The 22,969-nt window shown below is 45.5% G+C and overlaps 1 protein-coding gene across 4 annotated transcripts in view; it reads right to left on the bottom strand.

The window, feature by feature from the left end:
• Positions 1-2,229: 2,229 nt before the first annotated feature.
• NBAS (NBAS subunit of NRZ tethering complex) overlaps positions 2,230-22,969 on the bottom strand; it is a 322,841-nt gene continuing 302,101 nt past the window's right edge. For 3 of the 4 annotated variants that reach the window (XM_045884116.3, XM_045884117.3, XM_045884119.3), the window contains 3 exons: positions 20,027-20,171; positions 13,365-13,493; positions 2,230-2,653 (listed from right to left, as the gene is read on the bottom strand). In XM_045884116.3, coding sequence (XP_045740072.2) covers positions 2,378-2,653; positions 13,365-13,493; positions 20,027-20,171 — 550 coding nt within the window. In that variant the 3' untranslated portion in view covers positions 2,230-2,377. Of the gene's footprint in view, positions 2,654-10,945; positions 11,190-13,364; positions 13,494-20,026; positions 20,172-22,969 lie in introns of all 4 variants that reach the window. The other variant, XR_010405385.1, reaches the window with a different exon arrangement.

Genomic DNA, 22,969 nt, shown 5'->3' with positions numbered 1-22,969 from the left:
CGACAGTTCCATTACTTCTAGCTTTGTATTGGGCAAACTACTTACTCTCTCTGCACCTCGTTTCCTTATGAGGTTATCGATGATGAAATGAGTTAATGCATTTCAAGCTTGGGGTCAATGTTTGGGGTTGGGAATTCCCTCAGCTGAAGCAGGGCCCGGAACCAGTGAGAGAGAGGAGTCCCGGGGCCGACATGGGATCCAGCAGGGTGCAGAGCATGCTGGGAGGCAGGGATGCAGCAGCCTGACCTGGTTGAACTGCAAATATCTGGAAGGCATTATTAGCCCTCCTTCCGCATAAGAACACGAGACTCAGAGAGATGAGGTGACCTGCCGTCACATACCAGAGCTCACTCCCTGCTCTGCCCACCCTTGGGCCCACCTTCCAGGCAAGCCAAGCTATGAAGTTTGAGTGTGACTGAGGACCAGTGCAGCCCTTTCTTATTCTGCTTTGTTTTCGAAGAGACAGGTTTGAGGTAACTGTTAGGAGCTTTTTACAGCAAGAAAGACATCAGATTATCTCACATCTTTAACATTTATGGTCAACATTCTAAATACCAACATAAAGACCAACTCAGTCTTCTAGAGTATGCAGTTGGAATGAATCTGGAACGTATTCCTCCCCCCGCCTCCCCATAGAAACTGCTCAAACTTTGCAAATTTGGTTTCTGGTGAGGACATGAGTCGGATCAGAGCAACATAGTTTAGATGAAAGACTCCCTTCCACAGAAGCATTGCACAGCGGAGACCCATAATTCACTGCTGGCCTTGAACAAGTCACTTCAGCCCTCTGGCCCTCGGTTTATTTATCTAGAGAGTCATGGTGTTATATTGGTGTCTAGGGCCTATAATTCTGCAATTTGAAGAAAAACATTTCTGGATGGATCCCATTAAAATGGACTCTGTTATCTCAGAATACTGCCCACTTTTTTTTCAGTCGCCTGAAATGACAGAAGGTAGCTGTAAGGTTCGAGAAAACCCAAGTGACCAGTAGGCATGCCTCATGGAAGTGGCTCGATCAATGCCATCTGGTACAGCTGGTGCCCTCAGAGTTCTAGGAAGGCCTTTCTGGCCTGTGGGTCTCTCTGCACAGGTGTTACCTAATTGGGGAGAAAAATGTTGACCCCTTTCCTCTGAAAGCATTCGAGAGGCTTACATAAGCCATTCCCAAATTCTAGGCGCTACCAAAGGTTTGGACAAGGAACTCGGTCCAGGGGTAGACAACTGGTCAGAAGTCAGGGGAGTGGGCTATGAAGCCGGTAAATCTTACCCAAAGATGACGAAAACTTCTTTTTTTGTTGTTCGAGCACTCTGTAGTTGCGCCCATAGGAGTAGAAATGAGGTGAAGCCAGTGATGAGGACAATGGCATGGACGGTAAGGTAAAGCGATGTTATTCATAGAGGGTGGGCCCGACCAGCTGCTGTGGCTTGAATCTGGTGTGAGGGTCTCACGAGAGCAAAGTCCAGAACTTCCACTCCGAGCCTCCACCTTCAGGCACCCACTTCTGCCGTGGGAGCAAGTGCCAGCGAGTCATGCATCGGGGTCCTTGTGCCCCTGCGCAGGGAACACCCCTTCTGTGTTGGTTTTCCTGAGGGCGTTGCCATCCACACCCTTGCTACGATGGGCTACGTGCAAATTAGTGACCCCTCAACAGGGTAAGTGCCCACAGCGACTCCGTTAGCCTGCCCACCTGGTTATCCAGATTCCAGATATGCAACCCTGCCAAGCTTAGTACGTGATGTTGACGAGTGTGGGGACCCCCGATTCGGTAGACACCTCATGTGCTCACATGGACCCAGCTGTGGCCTCACAGTCGTGATTCACATAGTGTAACACTAACGAGCAGGGAGGAGGTAACATTTCCTGGGCCTCACTATGTATCTCACAGGGCCTCACACACACAACCTCACATAACTCAACAACCTGTGACATAAACAATACAACCCTCGTTTTACACTGACTAAGGTTCAGAGAGGTGGAGTGCTTTGAGCAAAACTGCGTCACGAACTCGAGACATCCTTCCTCCGTCCTAGGACATCCGCTCCAACCACCAACCATTCCACACACACTCTCCCTTCCAAATGCAGCCCTTCCCACCACCACATCCAACATGTCTTTATTCACTGTGCTCTATCCAGAAAAGGCAGTTCAAAGTAAAAGATGAAAAGTCTCTGAGTCAATGAGTACGTTGACCAGCCACCGCAAGAAAGAAAAAGCGCAAATGAGGCTCGTCACTTATGTACAGCTTTATTCGCAGTTTGTTGCAACCACTGAGAACAGTCGACAGGTACGCATGATGCCGGTGGAACAACATTTGGCTCCGGGGCTCCTTCCCACCGGGTGGCCGAGGAACCGTGGCCACGCAGGGCCGGGCCGGGCTCACACCCAGTGCTGCCCTGCGCTCAGCGCCGCGCTGAAGGTTCGCAAGGCCCGGTGCGTCCCCCTCATGGCCAGAAGGAGCGACCCCGCTTCGGCTTCATGGCCGGCCTCCCGCAGGTGTCTGGCCAGCCCCTCGGCATCCCGGGGCCCTTGCCGCGGGCTGGCCAAGAGGTGCTCAATGATATGTGGGTAGAAGGGAGTGGAGATGCACTTCACCAGCAGCCTGGCATCCAGGAGCAGGGACAGAAGCTCTTGGTCACAGTTTGAGTCATTCACCTTTAAGAAAGGAGACAGGCAAAACATGAGCGTGGCCTTGCTTAGTTCTCGCCAGCGGACTCATCACGCACACCCTCCGCAGCTCGCTACCCACTGCCTTTCCGCCTTCGCCACCCTAACCCCTGCCGCCCGGGTTCACCGTGCTCGCGCCGAAAAGAGCACACGCGTGGACTGAGTGTCGGCCATCACGCACAGGGATCACACACAGCCCCGTACCAAGAACCCCGAGTCACGGCGACAGCTACCAAATACTGAGTGCCAGAAACTGCCACGTGTGTGCATGCCTCCCAATTCAACCCGAGCAGTCATAGGGGAGGGAAAGGCGGTGTAAGGACTTGGCCTCACATCGTGGCAGGTCAGGGAGCCAGGACAGGAGCTGGGCTTTCAACAGTGGCATTTACCATCTCACTGGTGCTGCCCCACAGTCCATGTCCTTGAGCCCCAAATGTCTCCTGTACGTAGATCCACATGAAAAAAATCCGCTCCAGAAAAGGAAAACCTTTGTTCTACTCCACTGAGAAAATACATCCGTCAACCCCGCTGATGTAAATAGGGTAACGGACAGGAGGGCCGTAGGCTGTTCTTGCTTAAGCCTCTAGAAAGCTCAGTACCAAATTTACCTTTTTAAGACTTTTTAAAAAAAGATTTATTTTAGAGAGAGACAGAGAGCTCGTGCGTGCAAGCCCACAAGCGGGAAAAGGGACAGAATCTTCAAGCAGACTCCACACTGAGCACAGAGCCCAATGTAGGGTTCGATCTCATGACCCTGAGATCATGACCTGAGCCGAAATCAAGAGTCAGAAGCTCAACCGACTGAGCCACCCAGGCGCCCCTTTAAGACATTTTTATATAGCTTCGGGGCCTGTTTTACAGGCTCTTTCAGCTTGGATATCCTCTGCGTTTCTGCCCTCATCTGCTTAGCCTCTGTATGGTTTTCCATGGCTTTGACACTCTGCTTATGCTTTTCCATTTAATATTATTGTCTGTATTTTTTGTAAGGAATCAAGTCAACATTAATCACACTCAGAACTCCGAGCCCCTCATCTACATCGGGGTGTCACAGAACAGCTTCTTGACGGTTCTTCTTAATGTTACTGTGCACTTTTAGTAGTTTTGGTTGTAGGCACCTCCGAAAGAATGTGGCATTTCAAAGCCAATTAGCTAATGTGTAGACCAACTATGTTACACAACTGAACACAGTGTGGTCCTCCCACATGTTCTGTGACAAGGAGGACAAGCTACTGTGTCCACCGACTTCAAGAATGAAAACGAAAGCAGTTCTGGGAACAATAATCACGGCCCACTGTCAGAGAGCATCTGTCTTTCCTGCAACCCAGTGGTCCTTTAAAACCAACATACACGTCCACTCCAAGGCCATCTTTGGGATGACGTTCTCCCTAAATCTCTCGGCCAAGCTGAGTCCTCCTTCCTCCACTCTGTGGCACTCCGTGGACTACATGCTCCTCATGAGGTCGTCATCTGTAGGCCTATCTCCCCCGCCGGACTGGGGGCTTCCTGAGGGCACAGGGGTTTGATCCTCCTTCTCGTCCAGTACCCAGTTTAATCAACATTTGCTACATGGCTGAAGGAAGCTACATTATTGAACAGTCACATTTTTGTAAATGGCGCAAGTACATGATAATGTTATCTCTGCAGAGAATCTGAATAGAGCTGGATTCTAGAACCGCAGAGTCTCTGCCAACCCTGGGCCTCTCACTCTGTCAGCCCCAGCACACGCGGCTCCCCCACCTTTGGCTCAGGAAGACACTTTGGTTGAACTCAATTTAGGAGCTTTTGTTTGTGTTTTTAGAGGCTAGATGAGAGGAGAGGAAAGCGGCAGGAAGGACCAGCTTTGCTGCTGCCAGGGGCACGGTGCTTTCAACACTCCCCACCGGGAGCTGCTGAGGGGTTCTGCGTATCTTCTTGCCTTCCAGCCTCCCTCCTCCTCCTTCTGCTTCATAGCTGGGAAACAAGAATCCTGAGCCCCTGCGGGTGCTGCCCCCCCGCCGTGTCTACACTCACGGAGGGCTGCCCACGTGCCAGTGAACACTCTGTCTCAACCTTAAAGCATCCCTTTAAGACCGTTATTATCTCATTTGAGGGATGAAGAAACCCGTCCAGTGAGGTCACAGTCATGTGCCGAGTGTCACGGGGCTGCAAACTGGTGCGCTGGACTAGCAGCCCTCATCCCGAGCCCGCATCCCGGACTTGTCTACTGTTTGTTCGCCTCCAGAATGTGGCCTCCTCCAGAACAAAGCTTTCTCTTTGTTTACCCCTGCATCCCTGATGGCCAGAATAGTGTTGGCCACATGCTAAGGGCTTGGCAAGACGTGTGGGATGAATCCACAAATGAATGAGTAATTCCTACGCTCTCGCCCTTTCCCTGTGGGCCACTGCCTCCCTGCACGCATGTGCGCACACACACATGGGGCACCTGAGTTACTGTGCGTGTTATTGTTCGGTTCACCCTTAAAAAGAATCCTCCACCTAGCCCTCTAGGAGGGACCAGAATGTGTGCCAGGATGCTCCAGGCAAATGTTTGATAAAACGTACAGATAAAAGGCTCAGCATCCAAACACTGCAGGGCAATACCTTCTTTGCTAGGCCACCTTTATTATTCTGTTTACTCATGAACCCTCCCTTTAGGGGCCTGAAAGTCTCCTAGAAAGGGAGTGACGGATTTTTCCAGCATGAGGAAGAGACAGGGGTTCTGTCAAGGCCTACAGCCACTGCTCCTCTCACCCCCTCTTCTGTTTGCTTTTCTCCAGGGCAATGACATCCTTAAAATCGGTTTCCTGCTGGAAGTACCCAGCCTTGCAGAGAGCTGCTGTGTGCTGGCAGGGTGGGAGTCCGCGGCGGACGGGCAGGGACAGGGTGGGTGTCCACCTCTAAAAGTTCTCTATGTACTCCCTTGGCTAAGAAAGCCTGAGCCAGAAGTCATGGAAATCAGATACCAAATTTCCCCTTTGGCCCACCCAGAGGTTCCCTCAAGAAAGGTAGAGTCCGAGACTGCTGACCTCTACTGAGCTGGGGCAGGGGCCAGGCCAAAGTCTGGGGGGAAGTTCTGGTTCAGCGTCTTGTCACCAGGTGCTGAGAAGATGGAAGTGGCTGACCTTTTTTCCTTTCTCTGACCTTGTACCTGGTTCTGGCTCTTTGCAAAAGGTACAGCATGGCCAGAGTATACTTTATAATTGTCACGTACAAGGAAAATACTGCACAATTATTCTGGGCATATTTGGGACAAAACAGAGAATGAAAACAATACAGAAAGATGGCCTTTGTGGGGACTCGTTCCAACAACTGCAGCTTAAAGAAGAGGAGCCTGAGGGTCAGAGAAGAGATGGATTGCCCGAGGTCACCGAGAGCCAAACTGCTTCTCTCCACACGCCAGGCCTCCCGCCTTGGGGGTGCCAAGGTCAGCTGGGTCGTCATCCTCAGCCAAGCAGGGCACCTGGCACCCGCAAGCCTTCCCGGGCACGAACGCCCCACTGCTGAGTTGCCACAGGAATTCGTTAAGCCTCAACTTTTCTTCATTCTTGTTTTTGGCCAAAATTCTAACTTAAGGCACTAGAAGTCTGGTACTATCTTACCACCCATTACTCCTAACCTAATTTTCCTTTTTGAAACTTAAAAAAGCAGAAATAGTTTGAAAAAACAAATTGTCTATATGTGCACCACCAGAAAATTACTTTTTCCTCCTTTCTTTTCCAGTAATTCTCCATGTGCATGGAGATTTTTTTTCACAATCATAGGGTATTTGTAGTCTATTTTACTCATGATATGTTAAAAAAAATTTTAATGTTTTTACATAGTTTTCATTCTTAAAAATTGTAATGGCTACAAAATAGTCTATTGAGTGGAGATAAGTTATTTAACTTCTGCTAGGAATATTTCAGCTGTTTTTAAATGTTTGGTATTATTGAAGTACTACCAATGTTTTTCTGTATGTGCTGTTTTTAAATGTTTGGTATTATTGAAGTACTACCAATGTTTTTCTGTATGTGCTTTCCTGAAATAACTTCCATAGGATAAATTACAAGAGAGGCATTACCAGAGTATTCCAGGACAAACAGTTCCCCTCCCCTCGTTCCCACGTTGGGTCCTCACCCTCAGGACCCCAGAATGTGACTGCACTTGGAGAAAGAGACTTTATGGAGGTGATTAGGTTTACTAAGTCACGTGGGTGGATCCTCATCCAATCTGACTGGTGTCCTTATCAAGAGGAAAGGACATACACATGAACCAAGGGGCAACCGTGTGAGGATGCAGGGTGAAGATGGCTGTCTGCAAGGCAAGGAGAGAGGCCTCAGGAGAAATCAATCCTGCTGACATCTTGATCTTGGACTTCAGCCTCCAGAACTGTGTGACAGTAAATTTCTGTGATTTGAGTCGCCCAGTCTGTGGCGCTTGGTTACTGTAGTGCACACATACTAATACATGGGAAAGAGTACCTGAAACCTTTTTTGGCATGGACGTGAATGCGAGTGCAGCCATAGTAAAGTCAACTGTCCAGTATACAGGGGGAGCATCCACGGAGGAGTGTGTTGGTTTCACTGTAAACATCTCAGCTTTGGCAGTTATTATTTTGAAAACAAAAAAATTATTTTGCTAATTTAGGAGATACGTAATGATACCTCAAGGATGCTTTAATTTGAACGTTTATTTGCAAGGACCATTTTTTCCCATACCATTTCCTATCATTTTTATTTTTTCTTGTGGGAAGCATCAAATCCTTTGCTCCTTTACTAGAGTTGTTACATCGTTCTTTCACATGTGAAAGAGTTCTTGTGTAACTTAAATGTTAACCCCGATTTTAGTTATAATGAACATTCTAAACTGTTTGCAATTCTGTTTTGATTGTTGTTTTGTAGGAGTTTTACATTGTCAGAAAAAGAACTATTCCTTTATGATTTTTTTTCTATTGCTTTAAAGCTTAGAAGTTGTAATTCCTCAAATGATCTGATATATATACATTTTTTTCTGACTTTTAAAAATATGTAACTTTTTAACTGATCAAGAATTACTTTGGTATATAGTCTGTGGAAAAACACACATTGCTGACATTTGCTTGACTGGTACTTTCAGAGCTTGAGGAAAAAAATATGTTCTGTCATTTCTGGACTCAGTTGGGTGTTTGAAATAAATATGAAACAAGTCCAGGAGGATTAGTTGATTTAATTCCTCTGATCAAATAACTTTGAATTCGACTGAGAGGCAGTCTGGTCTTGGGAAGAGAAGACAGACTTTGGGCTAGAGACCAATTTCCAATCCTGGTTTCTCTGCTGAAGAGCTGTGTGACCTTGTTAAGGACAATCTCTCTGGGACCTAGATTCCACATCTGAAAAACAGACCGTCTCTAGGGCTGTGATAACCTATGCTTTTAATTGCTGAGCACAACGCCTGATGCAGAGTTCAAGTTCAGTAGACGGCCAAAGTTATTACAGTCAAACAAACAAGGCATGAAGCATATTCTAGAAGGGGAGGGCGTACACATATCATAAAATGGGTAATGCTTGCCATCTCGGTCACCGATTATTTCTTCTGTCAGTAATTAATTTTTGAGAATAAATGAAACTTTGCAGATCTTGGGAAAGAAATCTATTAAAGCACAAAGCACTACTGTCTTCCAAGTCATTAAAATGTTATCTGCTTAATTCCGGTTTCCACAACAGGTAATGAACCTTCTCTGAATTAAAATCTTTGATTTTATGGATCTATAACAAATGAAGAGTAATTATAGTAATGAGGTAAGCTGAAATTCCAGGAGCATAATGTATGCAGGGCCTCATTCCAATTACTTTAAAGAAGATTTAATATTATTTCACTGTTTACTTGAGGACAGGATATTTGTCTCATTTTTACATATACTGCTACTAATAAAAGTTATTAAACACCAACTACAAGGGGAGAACAATAAAAGGGCAGCACAACTGTATACGTGGGTAAGAAGAACACCCGCAGGGTTTCTTCTGTACTCTGTTTATCTGAATGATATTCAGAGACTGCACTTTGGCGGAAGCACCAGTCCCTCTCCCTGCACGGGATTTAACAGTACACCTCTTCTGAAACCAAAACGAGGACAAGTCATCTAACTTATGCTTTAGCAACGGGCGAGAATTGTTGAAACGCCAAGCTTGATCACCTCTATGACCGCAGGAAACGCTGCATCGAGGGCACGGAGTTTGGCTGGTTCCACACTCTCTGTTCCTACCTCCTTCCTACTTTCATTTCTTGTGCTATTGTTTCACATGTGAATCTCCCTGTAATTCCTTTGAACATACGATGTTACTTTACTTTATCTTTACAGACATCCTGCCCATTCCTCACTTCTGCACCCAGTACCAGGCTGTTCACCATCCATGCAGCCTAGAAATCGAATAGATTAACCTACAGGGAGTGAGCTGCCTGTCACCAGAGGAATCCAGCTAAGAGCTGTGTGAGAAGGCAGTATTGAGGGAACCCTCCAGAGTGGAAGAGACTCTCGCTAAGGAGGTACTAGTTGGAAACCTGGATAGAGTTAAAGAGGGGACAAAGAAAGGAAGGTTTCTTGGTTCTGTGTAACAAGGTTAACGTAAAGACGCGTTTCTGAGAGTCTCGAAGGCTCTCCCTGCGACCTAGACACAGGTGCATCGTAAGTAATGTTGGCAGGTTCCTGCGCCTTCAAGGCGAGATGAAAGAAGATGAGAATCGCCAATACTAAATACACGAAGGACTGTCCACGGAAGCAACTAATTCTGAGCAACTCTATCGGGGAAGGCTAAGATCAGTGTGTTCAAGATAAAGATCAATCTGGAGGTGCTCTCTTACCACGAGGTTTATCAAAAACTGGCAGGGAGCACCCTGGGAGGTGGTGAGCTCCCGACCCCCAGTGTCTGAGTGGGCTTGAAGAAGGAAGCCCTGTGGCGGGCAAGTTGTTAGATAGCTCTGCCCGAGTCTCTTTCAGAGCTAATATGATTCGAGATGCTTGCAGCAATTTCACTTCTCTGCAGAGAGAACTCTCTTCCATTGTAGGCAGCCTGCCCCGTTACGTTAAAGGAGCCGCACAGCTGAGTAAGGCTCTGAATGGGGGGCCCAGGGTTTCAGGTTCAACGCCAGCTCCTACTAGATGGATGACCCCTGGGTCTCCGTGTTTTCATCTGTGAAACTAGAATGCGATCTCCCCACAAGATGATTAAGAAGAGAAAGTGAGGATATGCCTACTAACAGTGCCTGACAAAGGTGGTAGTTACTATTAGCTTCAGAGAGAAATGCTTAAGTAGGTGATAAGGCCTTAAACCCTTCCTCTGTGACCCCTTGAATGATTCTTTCAGTAGGCACGCTGGTCCAGGACAGATCCTGGGAGGGAGGGTGCGCGTCGAGGCGTCGAGCAGTACTAAAGCGAAGGATGCAAGCCGCGGAGAGCAGAACCTAGCTCAAATCCGGAATTATTTTTCAGTCTACAGAACTATTAAAGATCGACATCTGCTTACTCTGGTGAAATGAGTGACGAGTTTTACCCTGTAGGAAATACTCCAGGGGTGAGATGTGAACACAGCAGCAGGAATATCCTTCTCGGAGAGAGTAAGGTTTTGGAGGCTAGCTCAGATCTCACTGAGGCTGATGGACAGACAGCCCGACTTAACTCGGACTTAAGATTTTTTGACTTTACAATGCTGTACAAGCAACACACATTCAGTAGGAACATCACTTTGAGTTTTGATTTTGGATCTTTTCCTGGACTAGCAACGCACAGTATGATCATCTCTCATGAAGCTGGGCGGCAGCCACAGCTCCCCGCCAGCCACTCGGCCACGAGGGTGAACATCCAATACACTGAGCTCCCCCCCATATTCTGTTTCTCCCCTTCAGCACAGTGTTCAACAAACTACATGAGATATTCGATACTTTATTATAAAATAGGCTTTTGTGTTAGATGATTTTGCTGTAGGTTAATGGAAGTGTCTGGAGCACATGCGGGGTAGGGAAGGCTCAGCTCCAGTGTTCAGTTGGTTAGGTGTACTAAATGCATTTTTGACTTATGATATTCTCAACTATGATGGATTTATTGGGGTGTAACCCCGTCGTTAGCTGAGGAAGATCTGTATCACGCAAGGGTTTTAATTATTCACCAACAACATGATCTCTAAGAAATCTAAGAAATGATTTCTATTTCTTCAGGAAAGAGGCTGCTGGCCACTTGTAAGAGGTTACATGCTCAACACTAGGGGTCTGCAATTTCGGAAAAGCTCAGAGAAGGAGATGAGTACCGCTATTGGAGGAAAAGCCAGAACAATCTCGGGCATCAGCACTTACGCATCACGCGCGCCGCCGTAAACACAAAGCTGTCAGCGTCTTACGACGAATAGTGAAATAACACATGCCATCAGTGAGCGAGTGGGGGCGTTTTTCCACCTCGATCCACACGCTGTGCAGGAGCAGCTGCCTATCAGAGGAGTCCCTGTGCCGGACGCTTTTTCTTTTAATGTCAACAGGAACTACCGTCCATAACCGTAAGGGGGAAACTGAAGTCTCTGAACTGGTGAACTCAGGCCCTCTACTAAGGGACAGAGGGAACAGCAAAATAAACACACAGAAAAGAAAGCAAGTGTATTATATTTTCCACTTCAATACCACATATGATTTAAAAACTACTGTTTCTTACTATTTTAAAGAAGGGATAACATTCAAAAGTATAAGGTCTGAAGATACTTGGCATTTTTGTAAACACATTTTAAGGTCACAGATGGGTCAGCCTAATGGAAATACTCAACCCTAGTGTGGAGAAGTTACAGTTAAGTCTCATTACCCAATTCCCACAGGTGAGGGTCTCGGTGGCACGTAAGTGACTCGTCTCAGCAACCGACACCTCTGGTTTTGATTTTTTATTTTGATTTTTGCATCTGAAGGCCACAGAGGATTTGGGTGTTATCATCACAACCCCGGGCAAACCACCCACAGTCTCCGGGGCTATTTCAAAAGCACAGAGTTTTAGCACAATGCTGCACATCAGATCAAAGTGGTACAGAGGTAAATCAGCACCATTTCAAAATGACTTGGGGTTGCAAGGTTCCCACTTGGTTTCTTATTTTGATAGCGTGTGTGTGTGTCGGGGGTGGGGCAGTGTAGAGGGCACGGTGGTGGGGGGGGGTGGCCAGTCTGTCGGGGGTGGTGGGTAGCAAAGCTAGTTAGCATTTAGGGAGTCCCAGTTCTAGCTGCAATTCTGACAGAGGCATTGGAGATGAAGAATCTTTAAAATGAAAACTGATACACTTGCCTACGGAATTTAGGACTGCACTGAGAGCTCGATGCAGGATGAGTGTGGAAAGGCGATGTATAATACATCACTGTTTTATTCTGGAAGAGGCCCATGGCAAACATAGTGGGAATACCTAAGCAGAGACACTACCCCAGTGTACAATGGTGCTGAGGAAAAAAAGCACTGAAAATATGCAGCCTGATTTTCTTCCATTTTTCCCTTCGTCCTGATTTCTTGGATTTACAATAAAAAAATAGGCTATGAAAAAAAAAAGTCCACTGTAATTCTCAGCTTCTTGTAAATTCCCAACGTTATGCAATGTTTATTTTAGCACAGATGGACGGGGGGCTACCAGCACCCAGGTACCCTCCACTCCCTACTTCTGTCTAGTCTCCAGAGAGGCCCTGCTATGATCAATCTTCAGTGAATGAAGGGTAGTCACCAAATCTTTACAGAATTCAGAAATGCATCTCAATGAATAAATGCATTAGATTTTACTCATTTTGTTCATTATGACTATTTACAAATGCAACTATGGTCTACATTCTGTAACCATATACCTAACTTTCTGTATCTGTTGTCATTAAATCTCTTCACTGTCTTGTTTGGCAAGTCTGTACCTTCCGCTCTAGAATTCTCCTCCCCTCTCTGGTCCCTAGAAAACATCCCCTTACATTTTTGTTAAAAACTCACATGCATGAGTATACCCACACACCCAAAATTGTGTGTGTGTGCGTTTGTATAGATTGTGCACACACTCACAAAACTTCAAATGAAAGAACGATCTCTCTACACAAGGGTTTCAGCAAGGATCATACAACACAAATTCATTAAAACACAACCCTGAGCGATCTATTCCCAAAGTGTAAAATTCTAAAAGGGAAGGGACAGCTTCTTCGTTAATCATGGTAACAAGACAACCAACCTTGAGGGAGAAATCTCAGGCCTTGACGTTAGTATGTCATTCCTCAAGCCAAGACACTGCTTCAGTGGCACGTTGGTTTGCCAGAGGAAGTAAGAGCTTGAGGTTTCAGGTGGTGCCAGTAAACATAACCTGAAGCCACTGTCTCACCTTTTATTAGTAGGTAACCAAACACCTACATCCAGGCACAGAAGCCTGCCCGACATGACGAATTCCTTCGATCCAAATTTCAAGGGGCAAGGACAAGTCCACTAGTGCTGGGTGGCTCTGACGCACCCTTAAAGGGACTAGTAGGCTGGCTCCTCTAGAGAAACTGCTTCCTTATTCGGATTTGTAGCTTCAGCACATAAACACAGAGTCTGGTTCATGGGAGGGGTTTAGTACATGTTTATAAAATAAATATTTACTTCTTAGACAAAACAGAAAGAGCTGTTGTGGTCAGAGAATATTGCAGGCAGAATGGTCTGAAATAAACCATGGATACTACTTACGAGAATGACAACGAGAATTCATTTCTCAGAAACATAGGCAAGAGCACATGCCCCCGGGAATACCTTGACAACAGCCGTGATGTGCTCCAGGGCCACCGCGTGAAGGCTCTCATCCTGGCTCTCGAGGAGAAGTTTCAGGGCCGGGAGCAGCAGGGACTGGCCGAGCAGCAGTGAGCACAGCTCCTTCACGCCCTGAAACCACAGCACAGTTCTGTGAGCAAAGAAGCAGGAGGTGCCCCGACTCCCAGGCGCTATTCGGGTCGGGTCTCCTTCCACACCTTTTTGTATGAGTGATGTGTGTCTGTGTGTACGAAGCACAGATGGGGCCCCACCGATTTAGTGTTTGGTAGCTGCTCCATTCATTCCCATTAGATAGTAAACATCTTTCTGAGCTATCAGATATCTACCTGATATTCATCAGATATTGCATGTAAAGGCTGCCTCGTATCCCCCTGGATGGATACAGGACAGGACTGTGGTCTATTCTCCTAATCTCTCGAGAGCCCTAGTTTCCTCACCAGCAAAGTGGAGGTAATTATATCTACTTTGCAGTTGTGTGTGTGTGTGTGAGAATAAGTGCTAATGAATAATAACACACAATGCTCAGCATCTATTAGACACTTAACAAATGATAAAAATTATTACCAACTGTTAATATTACCAACAATACCTGGTTGTCCTCTGAAACAAGAAAAATCAGCAACTTAAATTTTTAAAAACCTGCTTATAATTCTAGTGTCAAGGTGAACTGAATGTTTCATGAAAACTATCTGTGGTCCAGAAAAATGAAAATGTTTTTGGATCTCCACATACGCATTTGAATTTTATTCTCAGAGCTTTATTATCCTAGCTGAACCTGTCATCAGAGAGCAGACTTTTATATAAGATAACAAATGATAATCCTTCACAACGAAAAGTATAAGAGAATAGACAATAAATTTGCAAGCTCTTCCTCCCTACCGAGCTATATGCTCCCCCGGTGTCCTAACTAGCTGTAACATAAAGAACAGAACATCTGGACCAAGGACCAGACAATGAGTGCAACCTCATTATACAAGGCAAGGGTTATTTTTGAAAGAACTGAGAAACTGCTACCCACCCCCACTGCCATGGGACTGATCTTTCTCTTGAACTCCTCTAACAGTAGCATATCAGAGAAGAAAAACTCAAATTTATGACATTTTCATAATTTCTTTACAGTATTATAAAGTGTAGCTAAAACAAGAAGCTCCTATTTAAAGCCCAGGATAAAGGCCTCTTTGGCATCCCGCTCACTGTAGTGTTTTTACCTTTCCCCTTAGCGCATCCCTGCTGGAAATCAGCAAGGCCTTCAGTTTCAGATTGGGAGGTCCTGCTATATGCACTTGTGTGAAAATCATCAATACCAGCAGGGTAACAGATTTGTCAAGTATGTACTTCAAACATCAGGGACTCTAACTCAGAAAAGTGCTCTGTGTGCCCTAAAGCACACAGTCATAAAGAGCAGTCTCACCGAGCATCTGGGCCAAAGAGAAATGCAGATTTGTAATCTGAGATGCCAACACCTGCAGAGAGTATTTGGGAGGATGAAATATAAACGCCCATACATGACAATTTCACACAGCTGTCATGCACCAACTTGCTTCTGTCGCCCCCCTCCTCCTGGAACGTCCCAGCAATGCTCCCCCAACCTGCACATTCCTCAGACAGCGCTGCCCAGGAGGCCTTCCAGCCACCATGGAATGTTCTGGATCTCTGCTGTCCCACACAGCAGCCAGGAGCCGCATGTTGGCTAGGGAGCATTTGAGATCTGCCTAGTGTAACTGAGGCACTACTTTTAAATTTTTATTCAACTGGCCTTAAGTTTAAATTTTAGTAACCACACATGGCCCGTGGCTACCATCCTGGAGGTAAAGCAGGCATGCTGAGCTCCCGCACACCTCTGGGTCTGTGCACAAGACTTAACCTCCGCTGCTTCTCTGTCTGAGGGACCCCTATTGGTTCTTGGAGTCTCAGCTGGAAAAGGGCACAGGAAAACCCCAACTCCTACAAAGCCACCTCTGATTTCCCAGGCCCAGCACTCCTACATTCCCACTATACTTCATAAGTATTTCCTACACTGTTGTCTTGCATTATTGTAATTATTCATTTGTTCATCTGCCTCACTTGAGGGCAAGAATATTTTCCCTTCTCTGTATTCCAAACTTGCTTGGTATACACTATACCTTAAAACATTTATATGTAATTCCCTCTCAGCACTCATATCTACTCATTCACTAAGTTATCAGTAATAGGTAAACAGGTATTTCTCAGCACTTTATGACATTTAGACTAAGCACAGCACTTGGTTGACCTTAGCTTTGATGATAACTTTTATCAAAATAACCTGGATACCCCTTGGAGCAGGCAACATGGACAGATGATGATGAAGTATGTTTGCCTCCCTGTCTAGGACAGGGTACTCAGAGACTTACTTTTTCCTTCATCCCTGTTTCCTGTCGCCTAAGTTCTCATATTTAGAGGTTTTTTTTGTTTTTTTTTCCTTCATAACTCTTTAGAATGCCTTTATGTCAGGCCTACTGCGGCTCATGGTACTTGTTGACTTATGGCCAGGATGGTTTTGTTGATGGAAAATACTACCTGGAGGATAAAATCAAGGACATCTAAGAATGGAGGAGTACTTTTTGAGCTACTGAGTACTTTTTAATCTCTTAGCTAACAATTATTGGCTAAATACTCCATATTTAACTACTATACTAGGTTCTCTCGGTAGTTTTCCCTCTGTTGCAAGACAGTTTATCAGGAGATTTATAGAGCTCTAAGAAAGGTCAAAGTAGCAAAGAGAACCCTAAAACACCCCATAGGCACCTTCCCAGCTCAAACCTGTCTAGCCATCAAGATACAGAACAAGAGACCTTGAATGCAGAGGAACAGGCATGTCTGGGCCCAAAGCCAGGCCAGAACCCTGTGGACTGTGATATATGGTGATGCCCTGGGGCACGGTTCCTGTGGCTGATGGTCGTCAGAGAAGCAGGACCAGTCCACCAACGGTCTTTCTGTCCTTACACAGCCCTCCTGTGCTCATTCTGGGGTATCGTACGCCCCAACATGTGGCAAGGCCTGCAGGAGTGTAGGGCATAGTGTACAGGGATGGGTGTCATCTGATCTGAAAATCAAACTCACAGACATTATCAAAGTACCTCAACCATGAGAGGGAACAATCACATTGAGATTTAGAGGCTGGAGATTAGTTAGGCTCACTCATCAGCTGGGCATCTAACTCCCATCCACCTGATCCAAAGCCCCTGGGACTCTAGTTCACGCTGTGCCTCCATAAAACCGGGGACCTTCAGGGTCGGTCATAAATAGCTGGAACTTAGAATTTTAAATCTGTCAATGCCAAGAATCTGTTTTGTGCCAATTTCTCATTCTGAATATCCCCTGTTCCTGAGAATGTTTCATATATTGCCATGGATACAAGCTAAGAAGAAGGGTACAGAACTTTCAAGACTGTAGGACATAGGACCTACGAGCAACATTGATTTTATCCTCCTGGTAATATTTTTCACCAGCAAAACCAGCATGACCGGAAGTAAACAAGTACCAGGAACAACAGCAGGCATCACGTAAAGACGTTCTCAAGAGCCATGAAGAACAAAAAAGTCTCTAAATATGGGAACTTAGTGGGGGTATGGGAAATGCGTAAGTTCCTTTAAGTACCCTATCCTAGGCAGTTAGGCACACGTACTTTATAAACCATAGAGTAAGGCAACCAAAGGTATTGGGTTACAAAAAAGCGAGTCATGGATAATTTTCCCACCACAGTGATATGAAACACTATGCAGTTCTGAAATTAGACTGTGTAATTTCCAAATGCGGTAAAATAAACTTAACAAGACATTTCCATTTCTTAATTACAATGTTCCTTCCTTTGTAACAATTTTAACTCACACTTGAGCAGTTATCAATAAAAATAGTACATAACACATTGGCAAGATTCCTTTAATCATGGCATCCTAAGACAAAAATCTGTATGTGTACCCAGTTAAAAGACAGCAGCAAGGCAGTATAAGGAAAAATAAACAAAAGAAGCTGTGGCAACACAACTCACTTGAAAATAATTACCCTCTCTTCTCACCAAACTGGAACAGAGAAGTGATAAGGACCTCCTTCAAAATGGGGTTTAATCCAGTGCCCTTCTCCCACCCCTGAGAGAACTGTGGACCTATGGAAAAGTCATGAATCCTAAACAGATAGCCTCAGGTCATCCTCCTCCGAGGCCTGGGAACCTTGAGGAATACTCAGAACTAGAGTTCCCCCAGAGATCACATAATCTAACTCCTTGTTTCACAGGCCAGAAAGGGTAGGTCCGGAGCGTCTGGTGCTTTCCTCATGAACACAGAGCATGTGTGGCCCCGTGTGGAAGAGGACGGCACAATTTCATGCCTCGCTGGGGCTCCTGCTGCTGTGGTACGTCTCATGTCCCCTGCCCTTCAGGTGCTCCCAGTCCCAATGAAGAGGAGAAGCAAGGAGATCCCTCTCCGTGGTGTGTGAGGAGTACTCTAATAGATGCGTGCTTAAGGCACTGTGCTATCCATTCTGTTCTCCCTAAAACACTCAGGAATCACGGTCCGATGATTCTGAGATCAAGCAGGGCCACTGCAAATAAAATATTACTCCATTTGTCAAAGTGCCTCAAGCTGGCCGTAGAGGCGGATTGGGGAGCTGAATCTTTACAGCTATTTGGCTTCTCGTTTAATCACTGACTCCCTTTTTTTTAAAATAGGAAATACAAAGTATCACTTATTATTCACTAGTCAATAAAAAACAACAACATACTTTTCCCTCCATGTCCTAGAAGGTCACCCCCTAAACTTCAAATACAACGCTGACAGTACTCATTACTGCTTTGGACATTCAGAAATTATCACCCATCGCCGGGTGGCTGAACGCTAACACAGGTAACTGTTACCGAACCTTGATTACGAAACTTAACAGTATGTGGTCAAGATCAAAGATGCCACAGCCATGTTCTCAGCTAACTTACACCTCAGAACTAACTGTAGTAAAACCAAACTGATGAGGATATTTGAATAAACTAACAAACTTCTCCAGGTAATGATGCAGATCCTAACACCCTTCCACCTAAAACAACGATAACCTAGGCCTTACAGACTACAGGTCATTCTTGAAGAAGTACCCTAGGAAAGGGGGGAAATAACAGTAAAACTTACACAACTACATAAAACAGACAGTGCAGTTCGAGCGGCTCCTGAGGAAGTTATTTATCTTCCCAGCATTCAAGCAGCGCCTCCGTTTGGGGACCAGGTCCGCCATCTGTTGCCTGAGTGACCTGCAGCAGGACCTTTGCTCTCAGAGCCTCTGTTCCATCAGCTGAAAGATGAAGGTCAAGCAACCTCCTTCGGGTGATGGCGAAGGTTAAACCGGATAGTGGGAGTGGGAGGCCGAGAGTGCTAGTGGATGCCGGTCATCACCATTACTCAGCTTGCGACCCTAAATCACGTTTCCCCAACTAGGTTCAGCAGAACTGGTGGGGTCCTTCTGGCATTTGGTCCTGATCTAACAAAGCTTGATCTCAGCTTCTGTTAAGGCCAAGATGAACCCCTCATTATCTACATACTACTCACCCGGGTGGGGACAATAAACTGCATTGAGTCCCCACTCCATGTAGTGTGTTGAATCATGCCGTGGGTGAGAGAGGGATGACACAGCCATGGTTCCAACCCTCAGGGGCCCACAATAGAGCACAATACATCACAGGTCAATAAGTGGCTGATACAAGTGAATCATACACCATGGTATAAAGGGAAGTTATTTCTGGTGGTGGTACTTTAAATATTTTATAGAGGAATTTTGTCATTCTGGTGGTTGGAAGACTTCTTTAAATGGGTAAAATATTTTAAAATTCAATCAGAAAACACTTCGCCAGTCCCTCATTCAGAAAACAATTCATTAAATGTACATTCCTAATGAGAATATTTTCCTTGAGTGATTACAGTGAGGATTCGAAAAATCATATTTACAATTTTATTTTCAAGTTTATCTCCTATGTGGTAGAAATTTGAAAACCAATTAATCAATTTAGTGCCATTATCCAAATGCTTACATTTAAGACAAGTCAAAATTGCTCAAACAATACACGCTGAGGTCGGATTCACAGCAGGAAGCTGTAATTAATATGTGCTTATTTGAGAACGCCCAAATTTATCTATATATTAAGCAAATACCTCGGTGACAGCCAAATTATGGGATCAAAGAGAACGATGGTCAAAGTGGAGGTGGCTGAGCTTTTCCCCACGTTTACAGAAAAGGCACATCACAAGGAGAGTGGCTGGCCACCGGCCAAGAGGGGTGCTGGGGCTTACTGCTCCGTTCTCGGCTGGCCCGGGTCGGGCAGAGACAGCACACGGGCTGGCTCCCAAGACCCCCGGGCACAGGAGCTCGAGTTAGACATAAAAGGGCATCCAACGGGAACTGAAAGCTGAGTTACACTCTGGGACTTGTAAAAGGAATAGGCTTCAGAGCTCCAACAGAGAGAAAACTACCTCAAAGCACCCTCTCGGCAGGGCTGTTCTTCATTTGATCTATTCCAAATTGCGGGCCTTCACTTCCTGATAACTTAAGCTAAGTGTGCCTTGGGCACAGTCGCTGACACCGCTTCTCCTTAAGAGTTTGGATAAGGGAAGGGATGCCCCCCAGGAAAACCACTTGAAATATCCACTCACCTCTGCAGGGAGCATCTGCTTGGTGTTATATAAGGAGCGGCAGATTTTCAAGACCTCATTCCCCAGTCCTTCCTTGTTCTCCACTGTACACCTGCTCAGCATCACAGTCACCAGTCGCACCCACGGATTGCTGGTTATGCTGGTTCTGAGGGGGAAAAACGCAAGGCACTGGGAATGAATGATTAATGTTGTGATGACGGGATGCGAAACGTTAAGAAAGAAAAGAAATGCCCCCTTGGGAAGTAAAATGCTTTTTGGCAAACGGCAGTCACAATCTAGATGAAGTGTCCCTTCAAGTCCCTCTTGCAGAAAAGAGAACACCTTCCAGAGGAGAAAGAGCTTGCTGTGGTATCAGCAGGTGTCCAGGAGTGCGGAAGCCACGGGCGGCCCAGAGGCCAGAGCTCCCGACGGGCTCCCGGGCCAGCTCCCTGGCTTCCCACCTGGGTGACTCAGGGAAGTCACTTTAACACTCTCAGCCCAGACACTCAGTGCCGGGGAAGCCACTCAGCCTCTCTGGGCCTCAGTTTTTCTCATTCTGAGAAAGCAATTTAATGTTCTCCTTAAACAACTGCTTTATTCGATGAATGATGTTTGTAACTGTGCCTTCTCAACAGCAGGCACATCTCACTATTTACCACCTAAATACTGGCTTTTGTTGATCCTCTGATGAGGATGAGGCCTCGGGGGCCAGGGCAGGAGTGAAGGACAGTAAGGGCAGTACGCCGTGGAAGTCAGCCTGGAAGCACATGATCACACCGTGCCCTTCATACAGTTTCCTTCTTTCTTTCTCTCTTTTCTTTTTTTTTTTTTTTTAAGATTTTATTTATTTATTTGTCAGAGAGTGAGAGAGCATAGGCAGGAAGAGGGGCAGAAGGAGCAGGCTTCCCGCTGAGCAGGCAGCCCAATGCGGGGCTCCATCCTAGGACCCCAGGATCATGACCTGAGCCAAAAGCAGCAACTTAACCAACTGAGCCACCCAGGCATCCCCAGTTTCCTTATTTCTAAAACATAAAAGCATACAAAAATTGCTTTTTGTTTCCCTTCTCTGGATGTCACCACCCCGTGTTTCATGCAAACCTCACGATTTACATTTCCAGAGACAAGTTAAAGGCACATTCATACCCTGGCCCCAGGAACAGGTTACCAATTTTACTTATAGTGTTTTTAAAATAATTTTACTATTTGTAAGAGTCTGTTCTCTTAGCACAGCTCTAGATTCTAGACACTCAACACCTAAGGTGGTTCTTCCCTTGAAAGGACTTCACTCCTTGCCCCCTAAGAAAAATGTCAAGTGTGACAATGACAAAGGGACTCACAATACTAGCCTTTGGCAAAGCTTTTGTGTCTCAGCTCAAACTAACACCGTGTGAGGACAAAGAACACTGCTTATTTCAAGGTACGAGCAAAGTTCTGAGAGCGTCTGGTGGACTGGGGAGTCTTCTTACACTCAAGGACTCACCCTCTGCTCTTCTCTTTCAAAGTCTGAATTCCACTCCCCTGGGCTTTCGCTAAGGACCTGCCTCAGTGCAGAGGAGGTACCGGCCTGCCAAACAGTGCACCCCCGATGGGCCATGTGGCTTCGACGACAATTATCTAAACATATTTTTCACCAGCCAGTTCTGATACACTGGATGAGAATTATAAGTCTCCCATAAGTACGAATCTATTATGCTTTTCATGCATTTTCCTACAAGGGAATAAAGCTAAAAAACCTAAGTTGGTTCTAGTAAATGAGCAGTCATGTAGATCAAGCAAATTTCTTAGTTTTTTAACTTTATTATATTAATTGGCAACATTTAATCACTGTCACACTATTCAACACTTCCTCCTGCCTTTCCTGGTCTTTCTCCCCTCCCCCCCTTTTTGGGGGGCATTATTCTGGAAGTACTGAAGTCATACATTGGATGATCTGCCAACCAAAAAAAGGTACTCAAAAGCACTTTTAAGAACCTATTTCTAAAGTATCCCATCATAGAGTCTTTTGTGGTAAAACACCAATTTGGGCCAGGAAAAAAGCCGAAATAGACTTTATTTGACTTACCCTCAGGTCCCCTCTTGGATTGGAGACATGGCTGGTAAGAGGGGTTAAGTGGACTGGTAATGCTTTGTTTTGATTCTAATGATTTCATAAAGGAGGTTTTTAAAACACAGGTTAGCAATTTACAAATTTCACTTCATACTGGCTACAAAAGAAAGAATGTACCTTTAAAAACTAAGATTTTTAATACCTGCAAATGCATTAAATGTTTAAAATGCAATAAATGTCTTAAGTGAAGCTGATTTTACTTCTTGTGGGTAAGCGAGTGATTTGAAATGGTCATTGTTCTAAAAGTACAAGAAACTGTCAAACCACAGCAAACTAATGTACTAGAGGAGGTTGTACTATGATTTTGAAAAATTCTCTTTAGACTGAGAGAGCCATTTTGAGGGCATGAGAAAACCTACAACGCAATCCTAAACCCTTTGCTAAAAAAGCAAAGCATAACTGACAATCTAATTAGTGGGTCCTGCATCTACTGCATAATATCATCACAGAGGGGCTGGTTAGAAACTGATTCCCTGCCCCCTTAGAGAGAACTAAAAGATTTTATTTATTTATTTGTGAGAGAGAGAGAGAAAGAGCACAAGCAGGGGAAGCTGCAGGCAGAGGGAGAAGCAGGCTTCCCGCTGAGCAGGGAGCCTGATGCGGGGCTCCATCCCGGGACCCTGGGATCATGACCTGAGCCGAAGGCAGATGCTTAACTACTGAGCCACCAGGTGCCCCCAAATCAGATGTTATTACTAAGCATGATCTGGTATTTCTGAGTAAAAGATTTGCATGTAGGGGCAAGGAGAAATGGGAAAGAAACTGCAATATTTCAAATAAATAATTTTAATTTCCGCTAAAGGCTGATACTGGTTTTACATATTTCTTTTCATTGGTTCTTTTGAAGGTACTGAATT

This window comes from Mirounga angustirostris, unplaced genomic scaffold (assembly GCF_029215605.1).
Source record: "Mirounga angustirostris isolate CCGP_5_RB_7025 unplaced genomic scaffold, mMirAng1.0.hap1 SCAF_10, whole genome shotgun sequence".
In the NCBI taxonomy this organism is placed as follows: domain Eukaryota; kingdom Metazoa; phylum Chordata; class Mammalia; order Carnivora; family Phocidae; genus Mirounga; species Mirounga angustirostris.
This window is presented reverse-complemented; position numbering and strand designations above follow the sequence as displayed.